The sequence below is a fragment of the Phocoena sinus genome, chromosome 18, assembly GCF_008692025.1.
Source record: "Phocoena sinus isolate mPhoSin1 chromosome 18, mPhoSin1.pri, whole genome shotgun sequence".
Lineage (NCBI taxonomy): Eukaryota > Metazoa > Chordata > Mammalia > Artiodactyla > Phocoenidae > Phocoena > Phocoena sinus.
Window position 1 is genome coordinate 6,263,467 of NC_045780.1, and position 19,093 is coordinate 6,282,559.

At 43.0% G+C, this 19,093-nt stretch overlaps 1 protein-coding gene across 1 annotated transcript in view; it reads left to right on the forward strand.

Annotated features, from left to right (window-relative positions):
* The window catches only part of MTUS2 (microtubule associated scaffold protein 2), a 415,310-nt gene that overhangs the window by 101,166 nt on the left and 295,051 nt on the right, over positions 1–19,093 (forward strand). The window contains exon 4 of the mRNA XM_032611616.1: positions 7,507–7,704. Within this exon, the coding sequence (XP_032467507.1) occupies positions 7,507–7,704 (198 nt within the window). The remainder of the gene's footprint in view (positions 1–7,506; positions 7,705–19,093) is intronic.

The following is a 19,093-nucleotide window of genomic DNA, read 5'->3' on the forward strand; positions in this document are numbered from 1 at the left end:
CCCCATTTCCTCAAACTCCAGCCCCTGGCAAGCACTAACCTACTTTCTGTCTCTATAGATTTGCCTATTCTGGACATTTCATATAATTGAATCATACAATGTGCAGCCTTTTGTGTCTGGCTTCTTTCACTTGCCTTAATGTTTTCAGGGTTCATCCATATTGTAACGTGTATCAGTAGTTCCGTTCTTTTTGTAGCTGAAAAATATTGCAGTGTATTGACCTTCCACAACTTGTTTATCCATTCATCAGTTGATGCACATTTGTTATTGTTTCTACCTTGTGTCTCTTATGGATAATGCCAGTTTCTTTCTCTCCTTCCCCCTCCGCTCACCCCCAGTCTTTTTTTCCTTTGTCGTTTTTACTGGGGGCGGGGTGTCTCTCTAATCTGCTTGTATTGATAACGTTCTTCCAGAGAGCTTCAGCTCAGCATCGTCTGGGGTGGGGCCTCCCCGTGGCAGTGGTTGCCTTATAAGATTTCAGGACCCTGGGCTTCAGTAGGGTTTGAATTAACTCCTTTGCTGTCCCCAGAGATGCCGTGGGTGTTTTTCTGTATAACCCTGAGATCAGGATTTCTGAGAGAGGTACAGGCGGCAGCAGAGACATTTCAGGGTCCTGCTGAGACATCTGCTCTTAGGAATGCGGACCTCAGCGCTCACATGACGGCTTTTTTTTTTTGGTCTTGTTTTCCCCCTAATGACTGCTTTTTCATGAGTGACCACCCAGTGGGCCTGCATATAGGACAAGGTAGTCTTTCCCCTGAACCAAGGATCAGTCACAACTCCATTCCAAGACGTACACATAGGTCCAGGCGAAGATACGTGACCCAAGGCCCACTCCAATCCCATAATCCTGTTCCTAAAAGCCAATTGATTACTGACACTTCCACCTTAGGTCGGGGAAGTCTATGTAACGGAGGTTCTGTAGGACTCATTAATGCAGCACAGAGCCCCACGGCTCAAAGAACCAGCTTGAAGCGCGTGCTTGCTATTAGTCAGCAGAGCTAGTTAGTAAGCAAGGCGAGAAGAAAGACTCCCTGTGATGGTGGTCACTGTCTCAGTATCCTGATCACAGCACCTGTTGTTGTGGCCACCCTGGAGAGGCAGTGATACCGACCAGGGTCCTTGGCCTTCCACAATCAGTAGAAATCGACTAGAGCCCAGACAAGAAATTCAGGCAAGGCTTTATTGGGGCCCCTGCTGCAGCAGAGGGGAGCGAGAACAAACAACAGGTTCCCTTGCTCGCTCCCTGAAGAGGGGCTGGCTGGTCCCTTATATGGGGTGAGAGTAGGGGTGTGTCAGGCCGGAGGGGTGGCTTAGGTGTTTTGCCCACCCTTCGGTGGTGTCGAGTGCAGGAGGGCGTGCGCAGTCCCCTGCTTTTGCTCCCGACACCTGTTTTTGCTCCCAGCTCTTCAGAAGTGGCAGTTGGGTTTTTTGGGTCTTTCTGTATCTTCTTGTCTATGATTTGCCCCAAGTGCACATGTACACAGTTAGTTTTAGTCCCTTATCATTTCTTTGTAATCTGTTACTCGAGGAATATGTGTCCGGATGCAAGCCCTGCAGCAAAGGGCGTCAGGTCCCAGCCTGTCTCAGTAGGAGGGACCCCCACCACCAAGTTTTGGATGTCAAGACTGATGCTGCTATACACAAAGCAAGAGGGTATGAGGAAGTTAATTACTCACGTAATTGAGGTCTCTGGGGAGAGAGCGGCAGGCCTCTCAAACATGCCTGATATGGCTTGAGAGAGCCAGGAAAGGACACTGGCTCAGCTCTTTTTTACTGTTGTTAGAGGTTAGAGGTGGGACGGGGCAGGGTTCAGTGGAAGTGGTAGGGGCCTGCGTAGTTTGAATCTCCTCCCAGCGGCAAAGGAGGGAGCACTGGGCTTAAGTTCTTTCCAGCTTTCTCAGACGTGGGGCAGAGGGGCGTGGGAAGTACAGAAGGGGGCGCAGCGTTTGAAAGTTGACAGCTGTGATCAATCAAACATCGAAAAAATAGAGTCTGACCCTTTATTACAGTTCCTGAGTATTTTATTCTTTTTGTTACTATAGTAAGTGAAATTTTCTTAACTTCATTTTTGGATTATTCATTGCAAGTGTATAGAAATACAATTGATTTTCATGTATTGAATCATGTATTAGTTCTAATAGTTTTTTAGTAGATTTTATAGGATTTTTTTTTAATATACAAGATCGTGTCGTCTATAGCTAGAGAAAGTTTTGCTTTTTGTTTCCCATCTGTGTGCCTTTTATTTTATTTTCTTACCCAATTGCCTTGGCTAGAAACGTCCATAAAATGTTGAATAGAAGTGGTGAGAGCAGACATCCTTGTCTTGTTCCTGATTTGGGGGGGAAGCATTCAGTCTGTTTTCCTTGAGTATGACGTTAGCTGTGGGTTTTTCCTAGATGCCCTTATTGAGATCATTTTCATTTTTTTCTAGTTTGTTAGGTGTTTTATCATGAAGTGCTGTTGGAATTTGTCAAGTGATTTTTCTGCATCTATTGAGATAATTGTATGGGTTTTTTTTTATTCTATTAATGTAAGTACATTGACTGATTTCCATGTTAAACCAGTCTTTCATTTTGGGGATAAATCTCACTTGATCATGGCATATAATCCTTTTTATAGGTGGCTGGTTTCGGTTTGCTGTATATATATATATATATATATATATATTTTTTTTTTTTTTTTTGCCGTACGCGGGCCTCTCACTGTTGTGGCCTCTCCCGTTGCGGAGCACAGGCTCCGGACGCGCAGGCCCAGCGTCCATGGCTCACAGGCCCAGCTGCTCCATGGCATGTGGGATCTTCCCGGACCGGGGCACGAACCCATGTCCCCTGCATCGGCAGGCGGGCTCTCAACCACTGCACCAGCAGGGAAGCCCTGCTGTATATTTTGATGAGGATTTTGCATCTACAGTAGATATCAGTCTGTAGTTTTCTTTTCTCTTGATATTTTTGTCTGGTTTTGGTATCAAGGTAATATTGTCCTCACAGAATGAGTTTGGAAGTGTTCTCTTCACCCCTCCCCCCATTTTTGGATAATTTGTGAAGAATTGGTATAAATTTTTCTTTAAGTGTCTGATATGATTCACTAGGGAAGACGTTTGGGCCTGGACTTTTCTTTCTGGGAAGTTTTTGAATTATGAATTCCATCTTTTTGTTATAGGTGTATTTTCTATTTCTTCTTGAGTAAGTTTTCATAGTTTGTGTCTTTCTGGAACTTTTCAGTCTCACTAGATTATCTAATTTGTTGAGATATAATTGTTCATTAATATTCCCTTATAATTATTTTTATTTCTGAAGAATGAGCTGTGATGTCCCCTCTTCCATTCCTAATTTAAAAATTTGTCTTCCCTTTCTCTTGTTTAGTCTAGCTAGAGGTTTGTCAACTTTGTTGATCTTTGTAAGAACCAACTTTTGACTTCATTGATTCTCTCTATTGTTTTTCCATTCAGTTTCATTTATTTCCATTGTCTTATTATATCCTGCTTTCTGCTTGGTTTAGTTTGCTCTTTTCTTTCTTCAGTATCTTTAGGTGGAAGGTTGCTTTATTGATTTGACATCTTTCTCCTTTTTTAATGTAGGCATTTATAGATATAACTTTCCTTCTAAGTACTGCTTTAGTTGCTTCCCATAAGCAACGAAAATTTTAAAAAAAGGAATAAAAACCCCAGGAGATTAATATTGGGACAATACTGTTAACCAGACTACAGAACTTAGTCTGATTTCACTCATTTTTACAGGCACTCCTGTGTGTGTGTGTGTTTGTACATGTATATTTAGTTCTATGAAATTTTATCGTGTGTTTAGCATTGTGTTAACACCACTTAAGTCCATTAACATTTCACTTCTGGAGAGAATTAGAGCTTGTACGTAGAAACTAATTCAGTCCTGTGTAACCCAAGCATGGAAATAAATCATAGATAACCCTTGTAAGGCTAAAGTCAACTTGACGAGGCTGAACAGGCTTGATATCAGGCATCTACAGAGAAGGGGGTCTACAGAGCTGAGTCAACCATAGTCCTTTGAGAAGGGATAGGGAGTATCAGGGAATCACAGGTGACATGTTTAAGGAGACAGGGACAGGATTCAAAAATGGGCAGAAATCCAGGGAGCAGGAATTTGCCGAATGTAGTTGATAGTAGCGCAACCACAAGGATCTTAATCTGTTGTCAAATGGAGGTGAATTTCTGATGGCTTTTCTTTCCAGTGGCTGTGCATAATGAATGTGAACGGATAGGACTAGCTCAGAGGAGCAGAGTTGTGATGGACAATTTTGATTTCAAATATACAGTACAGTCAATAGAACTGTGTTCCAAAACCAGGTACAAGAAAAATGGTGTCATTACTTTGTTGCAGAGTCTCATCCCCTATATATTCACACCTTGATGCTACTCGATTATGTCACCAGCACCTGTCTCTGCCAAGGTATTGCTGGGCCCTAATTCTGCTGTTAAAGGTCAGGGAGGGTAAGTTGGACAATGGTAGATTGGCAGTGACCATAAACTGTCTCAGCAGTGAAAGTACTGAATCTGTGTGTATTGCAGGGCTGAACGTTCGTTGGCACATTAGATGAAAAAACAGAAACAAGCAAAAAACAGAAAAGAAACAGGAAAGGAATGCACTTGTATCATTTCAATCTTTTTAAATTTAACGATGCTTATTTTATAGCCTAATATTTAGTTTATCCTGGAGAAGGTTCTGTGTACCCTTGAGAAGCATGTATATTCTGCTGCTGTTGGGTGGAGTGTTTTCTAGATGTCTGTAGGTCTTGTTGGTTTATAGTGTTTGTCTTCTGTTGCCTTGTTGATCTTCTGCTTAGTTGTTCCATCTTTGAAAGTGGGGTATTAAAGTCTCCAAATATTATTTTGAATTGTTTATTTCTCCTGTCAATTCTGTAAGCTTTTGCTTTGTGTATTTTGAGACCTTGTTTTAGATGTATATATATTTACAGCCGCTGTATCTGCCTGATTTACTGACTTTGGATCATGATAAAATATCCCTCTTTATCTCTTTCTTGTTGTAAAATGTGTTTTTTCTGCCATCAGTATAGCCGCTCCAGCTTTCTGCTGGTTGTTCTTTGCATGATATGTCTTTTCCCATCCTTTTACCTTTAAACTAATTGTATGTTTGAATCTAAAATGTCTGTCCAGCAGACAGCATATGTTTCAGTCTTGTTTTTCATCCAGTCTCTCAGTCTCTGCCTTATGACTGGATTGGTTGATACATTCACGTTTAATGTTACTGTTGATATAGTTATATCATGGATTTACATGTGCTATTTTGCTATTTGTTTTCTGTCTGCCTCATGTCTTTTTTGTTTCTCCACTCATTACTGCTTTCTCTTGCACTGAGTAAGTATTTTCCAAGGTAGCATTTTAATTCCTTCAGTGATTTTTCTCACTATATTTTTTTGAGTTATCTTCTTACTGATTGCTCTAGGGCTTACCATATCATCTTAAATGATCAGAATCTACTTAATATTTATACTAATGTCAGTGGGATACAGAAATGTTACTCCTATTTAGCTCTATTCCATCTTTCTCCTTTTTACATCCATGTCTGTTACAAACCCAGTAATACATATTTTTAGTTATTACTTCATATAACTTTATGTCTTTTAGAGAAGCAGAGAACAGTAATTCTAAGGCATTGACATGACATTTACTTTCTGATACAAAGGGGCCAATATTACTCGTTAAACAGTGATTATTTCTTCTTTGTCCTAGTTGAACATTTTTTTCCAAGCGTTAGAACAGACCTGAGTTGGGAATATTCGCAGCACCAGCTCCCTGTCCCCTCTTCCCTTTGCACTCACCTGCTTCCTCCCCTTCCTAGTCCTGACCTAGACGTCAGGAAACCACAGTTGTACAGATTCCGCCGTCACCTGGACGTACGAGTGACCGTGGCCTCACTCTCAGGGGAGCTGCTGCTAGAGGAAAGGGCTCTGCAGGCCCAGCCTGGCATCTGTTGGTTCTTGATGTATTTCCACACAGAGATGCTTTCTAATATGTAGACTCTTCATTGATTTTTTAGACCTTGAATCTTTTTTACAGATAGCCCATTTTAATTTTAATCTGCAACCTGGTGGAGCTTCCGGTAGATGATGAAGAGTTGCCTGACTGTAGTGTACGAACAAGCACGCCCAGTAAATGTGGCTGCAGTGAAAGTTGTTAAATGGCTCTACTAGGACAGTTATACAGAATAGCAGGACGCTTGGCCCTTTTTCCTTTTAAATGTCATATTAAAGAGCATTTGTGGGCTTCCCTGGTGGCACAGTGGTTAAGAATCCACCTGCCAATGCAGGGGACATGGGTTCGAGCCCTGGTCCACGAAGATCCCACATGCCGCAGAGCAACTAAACCCGTGTGCCACAGCTACCGAGCCTGCGCTCTACAGCCCGCGAGCCACAACTACTGAGCCCGTGCACCACAACTAGTGAAACCCGCGTGCCTAGAGCCCGTGCTCCACAACAAGAGAAGCCACTGCAGTGAGAAGCCCACGCACTGCAACGAAAAGTAGCCCTGGCTCGCCGCAACTAGAGAAAGCCTGCGTGCAGCAACGAAGACCCAACAAAGCCAAAAATAAATAAATAAATAAAATAAATGAATTTATTAAAAAAACGAGCATTAATGTTCTGGTTCTATCTGGTATTGAGAGAATTCTCATAGGGTTGGGACGATCGTCACAGTAGCTATGCATGGAGCCCGGCTCAGACACAGGAGTGCTGAGACCATGCACTTATAATAATGTTTTATTATTTCAAATTAGCTGGCTTTGCACATATCTGGGAACTAATTTTGGAGTTTAGACTATCATAAAAACAGATAATGGAAAAAGGAGAGAATGAAACCTAGCCTCAGTTTAAGCACCTATCAAGTTCTGTGTTACAAGCAGTAGTACTTACACTAACACTTCCAGGCCGGTTTTATCAACCCTGTTCCTTCCACGGGAGGAAACTGTGGTTCTTAGTGTTAGGTCAAGTGCCTGAGATTACACAGTAGTAATTGGTAGAGACTAGATTTCAGCCAGCTACACAGTTTGTGCTCTTTCGCCTCGTTCCTGCCACCACTAAACGATTCTTTGTATGTGTCTCTGTGACTTACTACATACAGTTTATAATTGCTGATGAGTGTCTGGCCACAAGGGTTCTTCACCCATCGTATGTCAGAAGCAAGGTGTATCTCAGCTTCACAATTCTAGGGTGACCTGCAACAGTATGTGTCCTCATTCCATTCAGCCCCCTAAGCACTTTATACCTTTCTTTATGGCCATATAGTAGGGAGAGTTGTCTGTTCTGGTCTCGTCTGCCTGCTGTCTCTCCCCCTCTTAGCACCTGGCCCGCAGTGAGGGCCCTTTCTCACAAAGACGCCTTTGTGAATGTGTTGAATCAGACCGTGCAAGAGTAATTGTGGTCTGTTTATGCTGGAGCTGGGTTAATGTTCACAATCTGTGTCTTCTCTATCCTGCTATCAACTGAGATTTTTTTTCTGGTTTGGGTTCATTTTAGCAGATTTAAAGAAACCTTCCGGTTCAAATGCTGCAAAATCCAACCTACCCAAATCTGGACTTCGTCCTCCTGGCTACTCGCGCCTCCCGGCAGCCAAGCTGGCGGCCTTTGGCTTCGTCCGGAGCTCCAGCGTGTCCTCGGTGTCCAGCACCCAGTCAGCGGACAGCGCCCAGCCCGAGCCCAGCCGGCTGGCCAACCGTAAGTGGGGCGGACGGGTGGGCGGGCTTGCATCCCAGACAGGCAGGACCAGCAGAGGGCGAATCAGCGTGTGGGTACAACAGCGTTGCATTTTCTTTGCGTTTAACTAAGAATTTGGGTTGACTACCTTAATCTACCATTGTTGGGACTTCAAAGATAATCTGCTGAAGAAAAATAAAAGCCTGTTTGGCACTACCATGTTCTAAGTTACGGGGAGTTAATGTGCCAGAAAAAGACATGAAATATTAGTGGGAAAATCATTTTAGTCACCTGTGATTACCTGTCATGCCTTCATATTGGTGGAGCTCTTGATTTCTAACAGTTAATTAAACGATGTTAAAAATAGGGGAGCCCAGCGGAGCTTCTTCTAGTCTGTGCCCACCAAGGTCCCTGTTAGCTGAGATGTTGTCGCTCCAGGCCTGGTTCCTGACACTGGTGTTGTAAGCTGCATTTTAAAGTATGAATTAATAGCGTCCGAGCAGGTCATATCAGCTGCTGTCCCTAAAGAAGACCCAAGGCTGCCCCATTTGGGCTGAGCCTTTGAGGACCAAACCCCATCTCAGCCCCATCGACTTCAAAGTCATTGTTACTGGATCTGAAGCCATGACACCTCAGATGTTGGGTAGCAAGAATTTGCCAGGGAAATCTAAGCGGTTTTCATGTGGAAAGCTGTTTTGAAGGGCTTATAGTAGTTGAATCAAGTTGGAATAAGAGATAGAGTGAAAGACGGGAAGGGGGAAGGGGAAGAGGAAGAGAGATTGAGAATAAGATTGATTTTGTATTATTTTTTTTCAACTTCCTCTCTCCAAGCTTGTTTTTTCCCTATCCTTTCTCGGCTTTATAGAGCTCATGGGTGGAACATTTGTACCTCTGTAGTTCTAAATTTTAGTCTACCTGGTTATTCCTAAAAGTAGTGCATCTCGACGTGTTTGTAAGCATTTCTGAGAGGTTCTTGGTTCACTTGATTTCCTGAAGGTGCTGTGTCTCAGACCTACTTTCATATGGGAATCATTTTAGAAACCCCACTGGAATTAGGGATTGCATCACGGCACAGTGCCAGTCTCAAATTCGCAAATGCGTAACTCCTGATTTTTAGATATGTGTGTGCGTGTTACCAGTCTGAAGGTTTTGAAATAGAGGAGTGACGATTTGTCATCATTTTTAGGAGTGAAATTCTCAGTGGCATGTTTCTGTTTTAGATGGAGCATGAATGATAAAAAATCTCATATGGTATGTATCTTTCCAAGGAAGGAGTTAAGATTTTGATTTCTTAAAAAAAATTAACCTCAAGGTGACCTGAGGCATGTCCCCATGGCAGCCACTTTTGCAAAAGGAGAGCTGACAGGTGTGGACGGAATAATTCCAGGTGTGCTTAGGGCATTTCTTCTCACCTGTGCTTCAAAGCATACTAGCTAGGGACTCCCTGAGCAGCCGAGCTAAGAGCTGTTATGTGCCAGAGAAAGTAACTCCTGGTTTAAAGATTTCATAGGAAAAGAAATATTTACTCTATTCAGAACTGTTTTCTGTTTCTAAAATGCAATATGTTAGAATTGATCTGTAATTATTTGCCACCTAACTATATATAAACTTTGTCCTTCACCAGTAAATCACAGAAAAACTTCGCCCATGTTTGAATTGATGTCTTAGTGCCATTAACCGTTACGCTTATGCTTGTTATCAGATTTAAGGTCAAGAAAACTCCTGTTCCTGTTCTTTAGCAAAGAAACGATGCTTTGATGACAAGGATTAAGTAAAATACGAAGCTCTTGCAAGAGCTGAAAGTTCTTAGACAAATCCTAGGAGCAAATGTTGCCAGTTTAGCTCATGGAAACAGCTAACATGATGTCAGAGTTGGTTCCTTTTTTGTTCCTTGTCTTGTCTTTCTTTAGACACTACTTAGGGTTCATTTTAGGAATATTACTATAAAAGGGGATTGCACCACAGTAAGTAGATGCCTCAAAATCTGAAACATGATTACAATGAGGAACTATTTGCAAACGTGCGACTCGTGATTTTAGATACTCACGTGCCTATAAACAGTCTGACAGCGTCCACGTGACTGTGAATGCTGTGTGGGGGACACTTTTAAGTGAGTCATTGTGAACCTACTAGTGTTTTGTGGGCCACCTTGGCTTAGCTGCGACTTTTCTGTGCTGTTTTCCTGGGTCCAGATGGGCAAGTGATGCTGTGGAGTGGGGCCTGGGAGCCCCCTGAGTGCGGGTCTCAGCTGTTCCATTTGGAGTCTACCCTCCACCCCGGGCTCAGGCTCTGCACCATTCATTCAACCCCGCTGGGCAAGGGCTTCCCAAGGCGAGTGCCCTGCTGTGTTTTCTGACCTTTTCCACGAGGCTTTGGCAAATGGGGCCGACACAGGGAAAGGAATCATCTGCAGGTCCTTAGAACCTGAGGGTATTTTAGCATCCTGTCCACGCCTGCATTTTATAGCTGAGCGAACTGAGATCAGAATGACCTGCTCCCATCCTGGGAGCAGGAGGGAGTATTCCTCTTCCTCTGTTTAGTTCTCAAAGCTGCCATGTATGGTAAAGACACACCCATGGTGTGAAGTCATTTCTTTCTATTAGTGAAGAAAATCTTAGAGTTGAGTTGCCTTGAGAGGCCCCTCAGGCCCAACCCACCTGTCCCTGCCCCACCCCTTCCCAGGTGTGTACTCGCTTCAGGTGATGGGGAACCTTCCGTCATGTGAAGAAGCCAGCTGTTTGGTGAGCAGCTCGCATGGTGAGGCCGTGCTCCTTGTGGGTTCAGGCTGCCTCCCTGTAATTTCTTGCTAGCAGCTCAGTTTCTCTGGATTAACACGCAACCTGTATCTTCACTGTGCTGCAGATCACCCTCCCTTCACTCCTGTACAGGTTCATCACGTAGAGGTTATGAGGTTGGCCCATTTCGAACCTCAAATAAAATTTCAAATGACATTAGGTCGTGACGCACAGCTTTTTTAAGATTGAAAGTGAACAGGAAAAAAGTAATTCTCTACCTTAAAACTTAAATTTAAGCTTAAAATTACAGTATTTGAGCAGGTCTGACCTAATACGCAGCTCATCATTTTAAAAATTCTCCAATATGCTTCAGGCAATAGAAATTTGGAGAAAAACAATTACAGTGTAATTTAGTGTTGGTGACAAACTGTAGCCCAAAGTATACCTGGTTGTCAAATTTACCAGCAGTTAGGCTTATAGACTTGATTTTTCTGGTGGGTAAGGAGGTATAATTTAAAGTTAAAACCTTTGGGGGTGTGTGTGTGTGGGAAGGGAAATAGGAAGACTTAGGGTTTCATGAATTAATCATTAGTGAAAATAGATCATATCACACAAGGATAGAATAATTTATGTGGGGGATCATCTCTCACTGTGGACTCTGAATAACCTATTGGTGCTCAAGAAACAGAAAATATCTATCAGAAAATAACATGAAGAAGGTGGCCTTTGCAGCTGTCCTTTCCAGTTTCTCCTCCTCTTTTTCTCTCTGCAGTATTCTCATGTTTTCTTTGTGCGGTGAACTGAGACCAGAAATCATGAGACAAAGAATTTGAAAGGAGAAATAAAAAAGAAATCTGAAGGATTTTCTGTTGTTTCTTGTTCTGGTGCAGGAAAGTAGTAGAATGTTTAGAGATATAGGGATAGAGCTGGATGTGGACAGAGAGACTGACATCGGTATAAATAATGATGATGCATGGGTATATGTGCCGACACCCTTCTAAATGAGTTGGGGTGGAGGCTTCATTTCTGATAAGGGTGATCAGGGAGTTTCTCAGAGGGGGTTGTGAGCTGGGCAGTATTTGGGGAGGTAGAGGTGGGCTCTACCTAGGAGATACTTTGGGAGGAGGGATGTATCTGTTTGTACATCCAGAAAACCTCCGGAAGCCAAGGGGTTGCCATTTCAGATGCAGCCTGCTGGTTCATCATGGTGGGGTCTGTCTCCTTGGTGCTGAAGTCCAGTGTTTGAGCTCCCCAGGGTCTGTCCTCAGAATGCATCTATCCCAATGCTGCCACCTTCCCCTTGGTCCTCTTTTCCAGAGTTTCAGCTCTTAGCACTTCGGACGCGGTACCAAATCCGTATCTCCAGCCCCAACTTCTCTCCAGAACTTCTCATCTACATTTCAAATGACCTGTCAGATATCTCCAGCTGGGTGACTCAGGTCACCTCAAACTAAACGTTTCCCTCAAAATGAATCTTCCGTTATCTTTTCCAGAGTGACGCCGCCTCTCAAAGCTGCTCTGTGATGTAATGACATCTATCATCTCCTGTCTACGGAGGCTGGAAATTTTAAAATCAGCCGTTACCGCTCACCACTTTTTTTTCTTTTTTGCCTTCCTTTGTATTCAGTGATCAAATCTGATCAGTTCTTTCTTACATTTACGCTATCCTCTTTCTTTTCTCCTCCTCATCTTTGTTTAAATCTATGTCACCTGAACTATTCCCAGTACATCCTCACTCTCTAATCCACAGGCTCATGGTCCTATAGACAATTTTCTTTTGAGCCTGTTGTGAATGCTCCATGTGTCCCTGTACTCACGTCCACTGCTTTCCAGAAGTTACAGGTCCTCCGGGACTTGCTCAGCCCCCTTCTCACCTTTCCCTCACCCAGTCCCCTGACATACACCCTCAACCAGACAACGAGAGCTGTTCACATTTTTCTCTGAGGGCTTTGTGCTTTCCTGCCTTTGGGTCTTGGTTTAAACTATTCATTTCTAGAATGCTCTCCCCTCCCACAGATCTCTCTGTGGATTCAGTCATTTTCAGTGTGATTCAAATACCATTTCCTCTAAGAAGCCTTGCTTCATCTATGAACCTGAAGTGGTCCTTCCTCCTAGGAACTCCCACTGCCCCTTGCTTGTATCACTTTTGTGGCTTATCACATACAATCTTGGTATAGTTATTTGGTTTTATGTCCTGTCTCCCCTGTGGATTGTCAGCTCTTTGAGGATACAGGGTATGTCTCTTAATAATTTTAGTATACCTCACACTACCTAGCATGGGCTTTCCACTAGTAGAATTTCAAGAGAAAGACTTTTTTTTTTTTTTTTTTTGTGGTACACGGGCCTCACTGTTGTGGCCTCTCCCGTTGCGGAGCACAGGCTCCAGACGCGCAGGCTCAGCGGCCATGGCTCACGGGCCCATTCGCTCCGCAGCATGTGGGATCTTCCCGGACCGGGGCACGAACCCGCGTCCCCTGCATCGGCAGGCGGACATTCAACCACTGCGCCACCAGGGAAGCCCAAGAGAGACTTTTGAGAGAGGAACTTGGGCAACTTTCAGAAGTATTTTGTACCAGGAACACATTTTCAGTCTGTTAGGACTTTCACAGGTCTTGATAGTTGAAGTTCCATTACTGTGGTTCTCACACTTTTCTAAACTTTCTCAATTATCTCTAAAATGTTGCTTCCATTGACTGTGGTGTACCCATAGATAATTTTTACAACTCAAAGCATGGAAAAGATAATAGGTTATTTGTAGTATAATTATATTCAGAGCTAAATCGTTATGTGGACTGACCTACTAGTCTCACAGATGTCTAAGATCTTATATATCTCCTTGCATGTAATTAGCCATTTTAAAAGAATTAGGCTAAAACCCAACTGTTGAGGCTTTTCATGAGAGAATTTCAAAGTTTCCAATTAATTTCCAATTAGACATCTCAATTTAGAGAGACTGGATATTCTCATTAAATTCTAGAGCTTTAGTTCTTATTTTCATACTTAATAAATAGGTAGGTGGTCTTTTAATTATTGAATAAAATTTGGGTTCTGGAGATAATGATCTGAAGTGGAAATCACTAACCATTTTGGAAGTTAGTCAATGAAAGTAAAGGTTAATATGAAAGCTTTTTGCATGTTCATTTCAACGTTTATCCTTATGAACACTATAGAATTCTTTTACATACATGACATGTTTGATTTTCTGTAACTGACATGCATTCTAAATAAGATAAGAGGGCTTCCCTGGTGGTGCAGTGGTTAGGAATACACCTGCCAATGCAGGAGACACGGGTTCCGGCCCTGGTCCAGGAGGATCCCACATGCCAGGGAGCAGCTAAGCCCGTGTGCCACAACTACTGAAGCCCGTGTGCCTAGAGCCTGTGCTCAGCAACAAGAGAAGCCACAGCAATGAGAAGCCCACGCACCGCAGCAAAGAGTAGCCCCCGCGTGCAGCAACGAAGACCTAACGCAGCCAAAAATAAATAAATGAGAGTCGACAAGAAGCATTATTAATAACTCCTACCGAAACAGCCATCAACCTGTCTCGTTCCATTGGCGAAGAGGGAGTCATTTTTTATTCATGGAAAAAGGAGCTGAACGGGACCTGTGAGGTTAATTTTCAGAGAAGCTATTGCCTATTTGAGATTGAGCCTTATTGATGTCCTTGTACATTCCTTTTCAAAACACTCGGACACCGATCACGTCTACCCAGAGATGAGATTAGAGCGTAAATGTGTTTTGTTTTGTTTCAAAGAAAACTGACCATTAAATGGTTGAAAGTAAGATAAACTGAAATTGGGATGATAATGGTTTATATGTAGTAAAGGTAATGTCTAAGTGAACTGCCTCATTTGGGGGGCTTGTGTTGTTTTGTGAAGATCGGGTTGTCTACTTGCCCTTCCCCCGGTCCTGCAGTTTTGCAGCATCTGTTACGGGTGAGCATGGAACTCAGTGCTGGGGCCAGGACACCCTGCGTAGTTAGTGTCTGGTGGGGAGGTGGGGTATCCAAGTGCAGCCTGCAGGGAGCTGTGAGAGGGCTGTGGCTGGAGACAGCATGGCGTTGGGGAGGGGTTGGCGAGAAGGAACCCGAAGGACGGAGCACCTGCCCGTCCTGACCCCACGCCCCTCAAGTCCCCTTGGGCTGTCTCAGCCCTACTGCGTTATATCTTCAGATCTAATTATTCCACTCTGCTTCTAGGTAGTGACAGATGTTCTGGATTTGCTGTGAAATAATCCAGCAAAGAAAAGAACAAAACAAAACTGGAGGGGGGGCAGTATAGATAAGGAAAGTTAGACAAAAGTTTGATAATCCTTGAAGCTGGATGATGGAACTCTGAGGGTTCATTGCACTATTTACTTCCTGGTTTGGGGTTTTTTTTTTTTTTTTGTATGTTTGAAAGTTTCCATTTTTATTTAACCTTCTGTGGAAGAAGGTTAAAATCCCATCTTCTCTCTGTATTGGTTTTCCTTTCTTAAGAGTCAGTATATTCTTGTCCTGCCCCTAGGTTCTCCAGAACCTTTTTTTTTTTTTTTTTTACATTCCAAGCATAGCACAGGGAGATCAGCACCGAACCTAGAGGGGTGGGATGGGGGGGTGGGAGAGAGATGCAAGAGGGAGGAGATATGGGGAGATATATATATATATATATATATGTATAGCTGATTGACTTTGTTGTAAAGCAGAAACTAACACGCTATTGTAAAGCAATTACATGCCAATAAAGATATTAAAAAATATAAATAAATAAAATAAAGTGACATCCTTAAAAAAAAAAAAGAGTCAGTATAGCATAGTGGTGAAGAATGTGGTCTCTGGAAGTGCACTGCTGGGTTTGCATTCTGCCTCTGCCGCTAGCTAGTTCTGCCACTTTGGGCAAGTCACTTACTCTCTCTGTGCCTCTACTTTCTCATTGTAAAATAATAATAATGTTAATACTAATAAATAATGTCAAAAGCCACTGTAGGATTGATGGGAACATTAAATGGAATTAATGTATGCAAACACGGCCTTGTACAGTAATAATAATAATGTCCCAGTGGCTGTTTCCATCCATTTCCCACATGCAGAAAGTTCTCTGTTGGGAGGGATTTAAAAGCTCAGATGGGAAAATTCCGTGGTGGATTAACCATGTCTGGTGTGGGTTGAAGAAACTGGTATTGATAACATCTAGGTCAGGGAGTCGATGTTCACTCCATTTCCCAGTTGTTATCGTCAACTCTCTCACGTACGGTGAATGCCTTTCTGAGCGTTAAACTAAAACATGCATCATTCATGAAACCATAAGGTGGCAGTTCTAGAGGTTCATCTCTTGATTTTCATGGGCGTCTCTTACTTTTGGGCTATAAGCTTGTGGTTGTTTGGCTATTTATAAAACATAGGCAGGCAAAGTCATGTTTTTATCTCTTTATCTAAAAGGGCTCTGCCATGCCCTTAGCATGTTATCATTTAAGGGAATACATTCGGTTGGGCTCCCTTTAAATGAAATGTATTTATGCAAGGTGACTAATACATAGCACATCAATCTAAGCTGATGGCTTTTAAAACCTCTGCTCAAAATAGAAACTGAGAGTTGGATCTGATTTTTATTTCTGTGCCTCTAACGTCTGCAGGAAAAAAATGGGAACATTGGATTTTGCAGTGTGAAAAGGGCTTCACACAGCTTCTCATTTTGCTAGAGTCTAATTTCCATTGTACTAGGGTTTTACTGTGTTGGATATCTCAACCCGATTTGGGTGGGTGGGGAAAAGAGAATAGTGAGAACAAAACCCAAAATAAGCTCCTGATTTTCTCTGGAAATGAGCAAGTCAAACACATGCCACTGGTGGATTTAAATACCTATTTCCCTGGTATCTGTAATTAGGTAAAGTATTCTTTGTAAGGAAAAAAACAGAATCATTTTCACTGAATCTCACTGTTAATTTTCCCAGTGATTCCCACACATTCAATTCCTTCTTTTTTCCCTTTCTTTGCTTCCTTCATACACTCACATCAGAATGAGTTCTTCTGGGTGTTATTCGGTGTTGCCTGTAAGTGAAAATATTTTCTTTATTGCTTAAGTAACACCTAGTTTATCCATTTTGAATCAGATATGTGAGCAAAACTGTTAGAAATCACATAGCCCTTCAAAAGGTTAATAGTGCCGTATTCTTGCATGTTTTAGCACATTCAAGGTATTTTATGAAGAAAGGATACTTTGAACTATGAACTGAGGTAAGAAATATGCCACACTTGCATGCATAATATGTAATAAAACCAGCATTTATGGTAATAGAATAGTCTTTGGGAAAGTCAGTTAACCTCAGTGGACTCAGATTTTTATTATAAAAGTTGGAAGGTATCGAATTAAATGAATTGACCACTTTTGGCTCTCAGAGCTGGGACCTTGTGGCTGAATTCTATAAATGTGTGGAATCATTTATGGTTCTTCAGTGGTGAATAATCAGAATCGTATTTGAGAAACATTAATATGGTAAAATGTAAGTTAATTAGTTTGGAGAAGAGAGACAGAGAGTGAGAGGTCTCAGTCCTGCCAAAATTAGGGATTCTTCCCGTCTTGGCCTGACCTTATTTTGTTATTCTTCTCCTGTCATATGAGATGGACCTTTCAGGACACTAACAGACAGAGAACAGCTCAAAAGTTTTACTGCCCTGATTTTTTCCTATAAAATATAGAAAGTCACGCCTTAGAAGTCACCTTGCTCCGGCCCTTTGCCTAATGCTGAGCATCTTGGATTATTGGTCCAGCATCAGAACAGAGACAGGGAGGTGCATGACTTCCAGACTCATACTGGCTTCTCCTGGGAACTTGACCAACAGTACGTGCTTTCTTGTGTTGCTGTAATATGCACAGTCTGTCATCTGGGAAGGTTCATAGAGATCCTTGCAGGATCTTCCTTAAGGCAGCAGAGATCAATAATTCCTTTTGCTTTTGATGAGAAAGAAAATCAATTAATGGTGATGTCAGAGGGTTCTTTGGCTCCCATAGCAGGCAGCAACTGGGAGGCGAGGGTTGGTGGGAGCCTGAAGTAGGTGTCAGCAGTGGGCACGGAAAGAAAGGACCAGATGGAAAAGTGTCAGAACCGAGAGGGCAAGAGCGCCTGAGGGGGTGGGGTGACAGGAAGGGTGAGGGGGCCACTCACAGAACTGGGGGAGCACACTCAGGCGTAGGTAAACGTGAGCCCACCTCCCGCAAGCCCACCTCCACACCTGGCTGGCTGACCCCAGTGTCGCTACGTGGGGGGCTGCATGGGGTTCAGTTCAGAGATCTGCTTGTCAAGCAGGTCAGGACTTCGTGAAGACGATAGGGGTACGTGAGAATAATTAAACCCATGTGATAGAATTAGGTGCACTAACTATGTATTATTTTTACCCTAAATATATGCAGTCAGTTTAGATTGTAAGTGGTGGTAGGTTCTGATCTAAAGGTCTAGTTCTTCCTCCCTAAGGAACTGGTGAGAACCTTCTCCCAGTACTGCTAAGATGCTGCGATGTCACTTTTGTATAACAGGCCTTAGTCTATGGTTCCACTTATGTGCTAACTTCAAGTTGACCCCAAGGGAGGAGTTTTGTCACAGTCTTGGTAAGGAGGGTTACTTCTTCCCATAAGTTCCGGAAAATTCCCTCAGTCCATTTTCTTTTCCACACGAGAGCACTTCTTCACTGTGCCCGTGATGTTTTCCCTAATTTGAGTGCTTTGTTCTCTTTTTTCAATTCTTATCAGAGTATAGTTGATTTACGATGTTGTATTAGTTTCAGGTGCACAGCAAAGTGAATCAGCTATGCATGTGCATATGTATAGATTCTCTTCCCATATAGATCATTACAGAGTATTGAGAAGAGTTCCCTGTGCTATGTAGTAGGTCCTTATTAGTTATCTATTTTATATATAGTAGTGTGTATGCGTCAATCCCAGTCTCCCAATTTATCCCTCCCCCCTTCCACCCTGGTAACCATGTTAGTTTTCTACATCTGTGTGGAGTGCTTTGTCCTTTTTCTATGTATTGGGGTTCCTGAGGGCAAAGAATGAGATACTTCACAACCCTTTTTCTTAGGTAACTTCTTAACATGGGTCGTGGATTTCTCCAGCAGAAACGTGGATGCTGTACCCACAGATTTTGCATCTCCCTGCCTGCTGCCCTGGGAGGGACTTGGGTTGAGCACACGCAGCCCTGGCCTGAGCAGGCAAGGGCCAGCATTGTTGCCACTGGTGTGGCAGCGGAGGGCCACCTGCAGCTCTCAGAGCCGCAGGAGGGTTGCCCTGCTCTCTTCCACCTCTGCTGGTCCCTCTGCCACACCTTCTCGTCAGCCTTTAGGGTTGGCTCCTAAATTGTGACAGCAGCAACGCAGGGATTCTCACTCCATTCCTGTACGTGTGACGTGTGTATGTGTGTGTGTGTTTTGGACGTATGTGTGTATGCATACGACCTTACTACAACTTTGCCAAAAGTCACAATGAAGTGTCCCCACCTCCACCTCTTGCCCTTGCCACAAATAAATGTGATGGGAAACGGCCACCCCAGAATCTCCTACCATGGCCCCTGTCACAGAAATCCAAGGCTCGAATCTTTTCCCTAGCCCTCTTTATTAGAAACTGTGTGTGGCAGGGAGATGACAAGCAGACAGCCTCAGCTGTTAACTGCCAACACCCATTTACTCTGACCCCTTTGAATAGAAA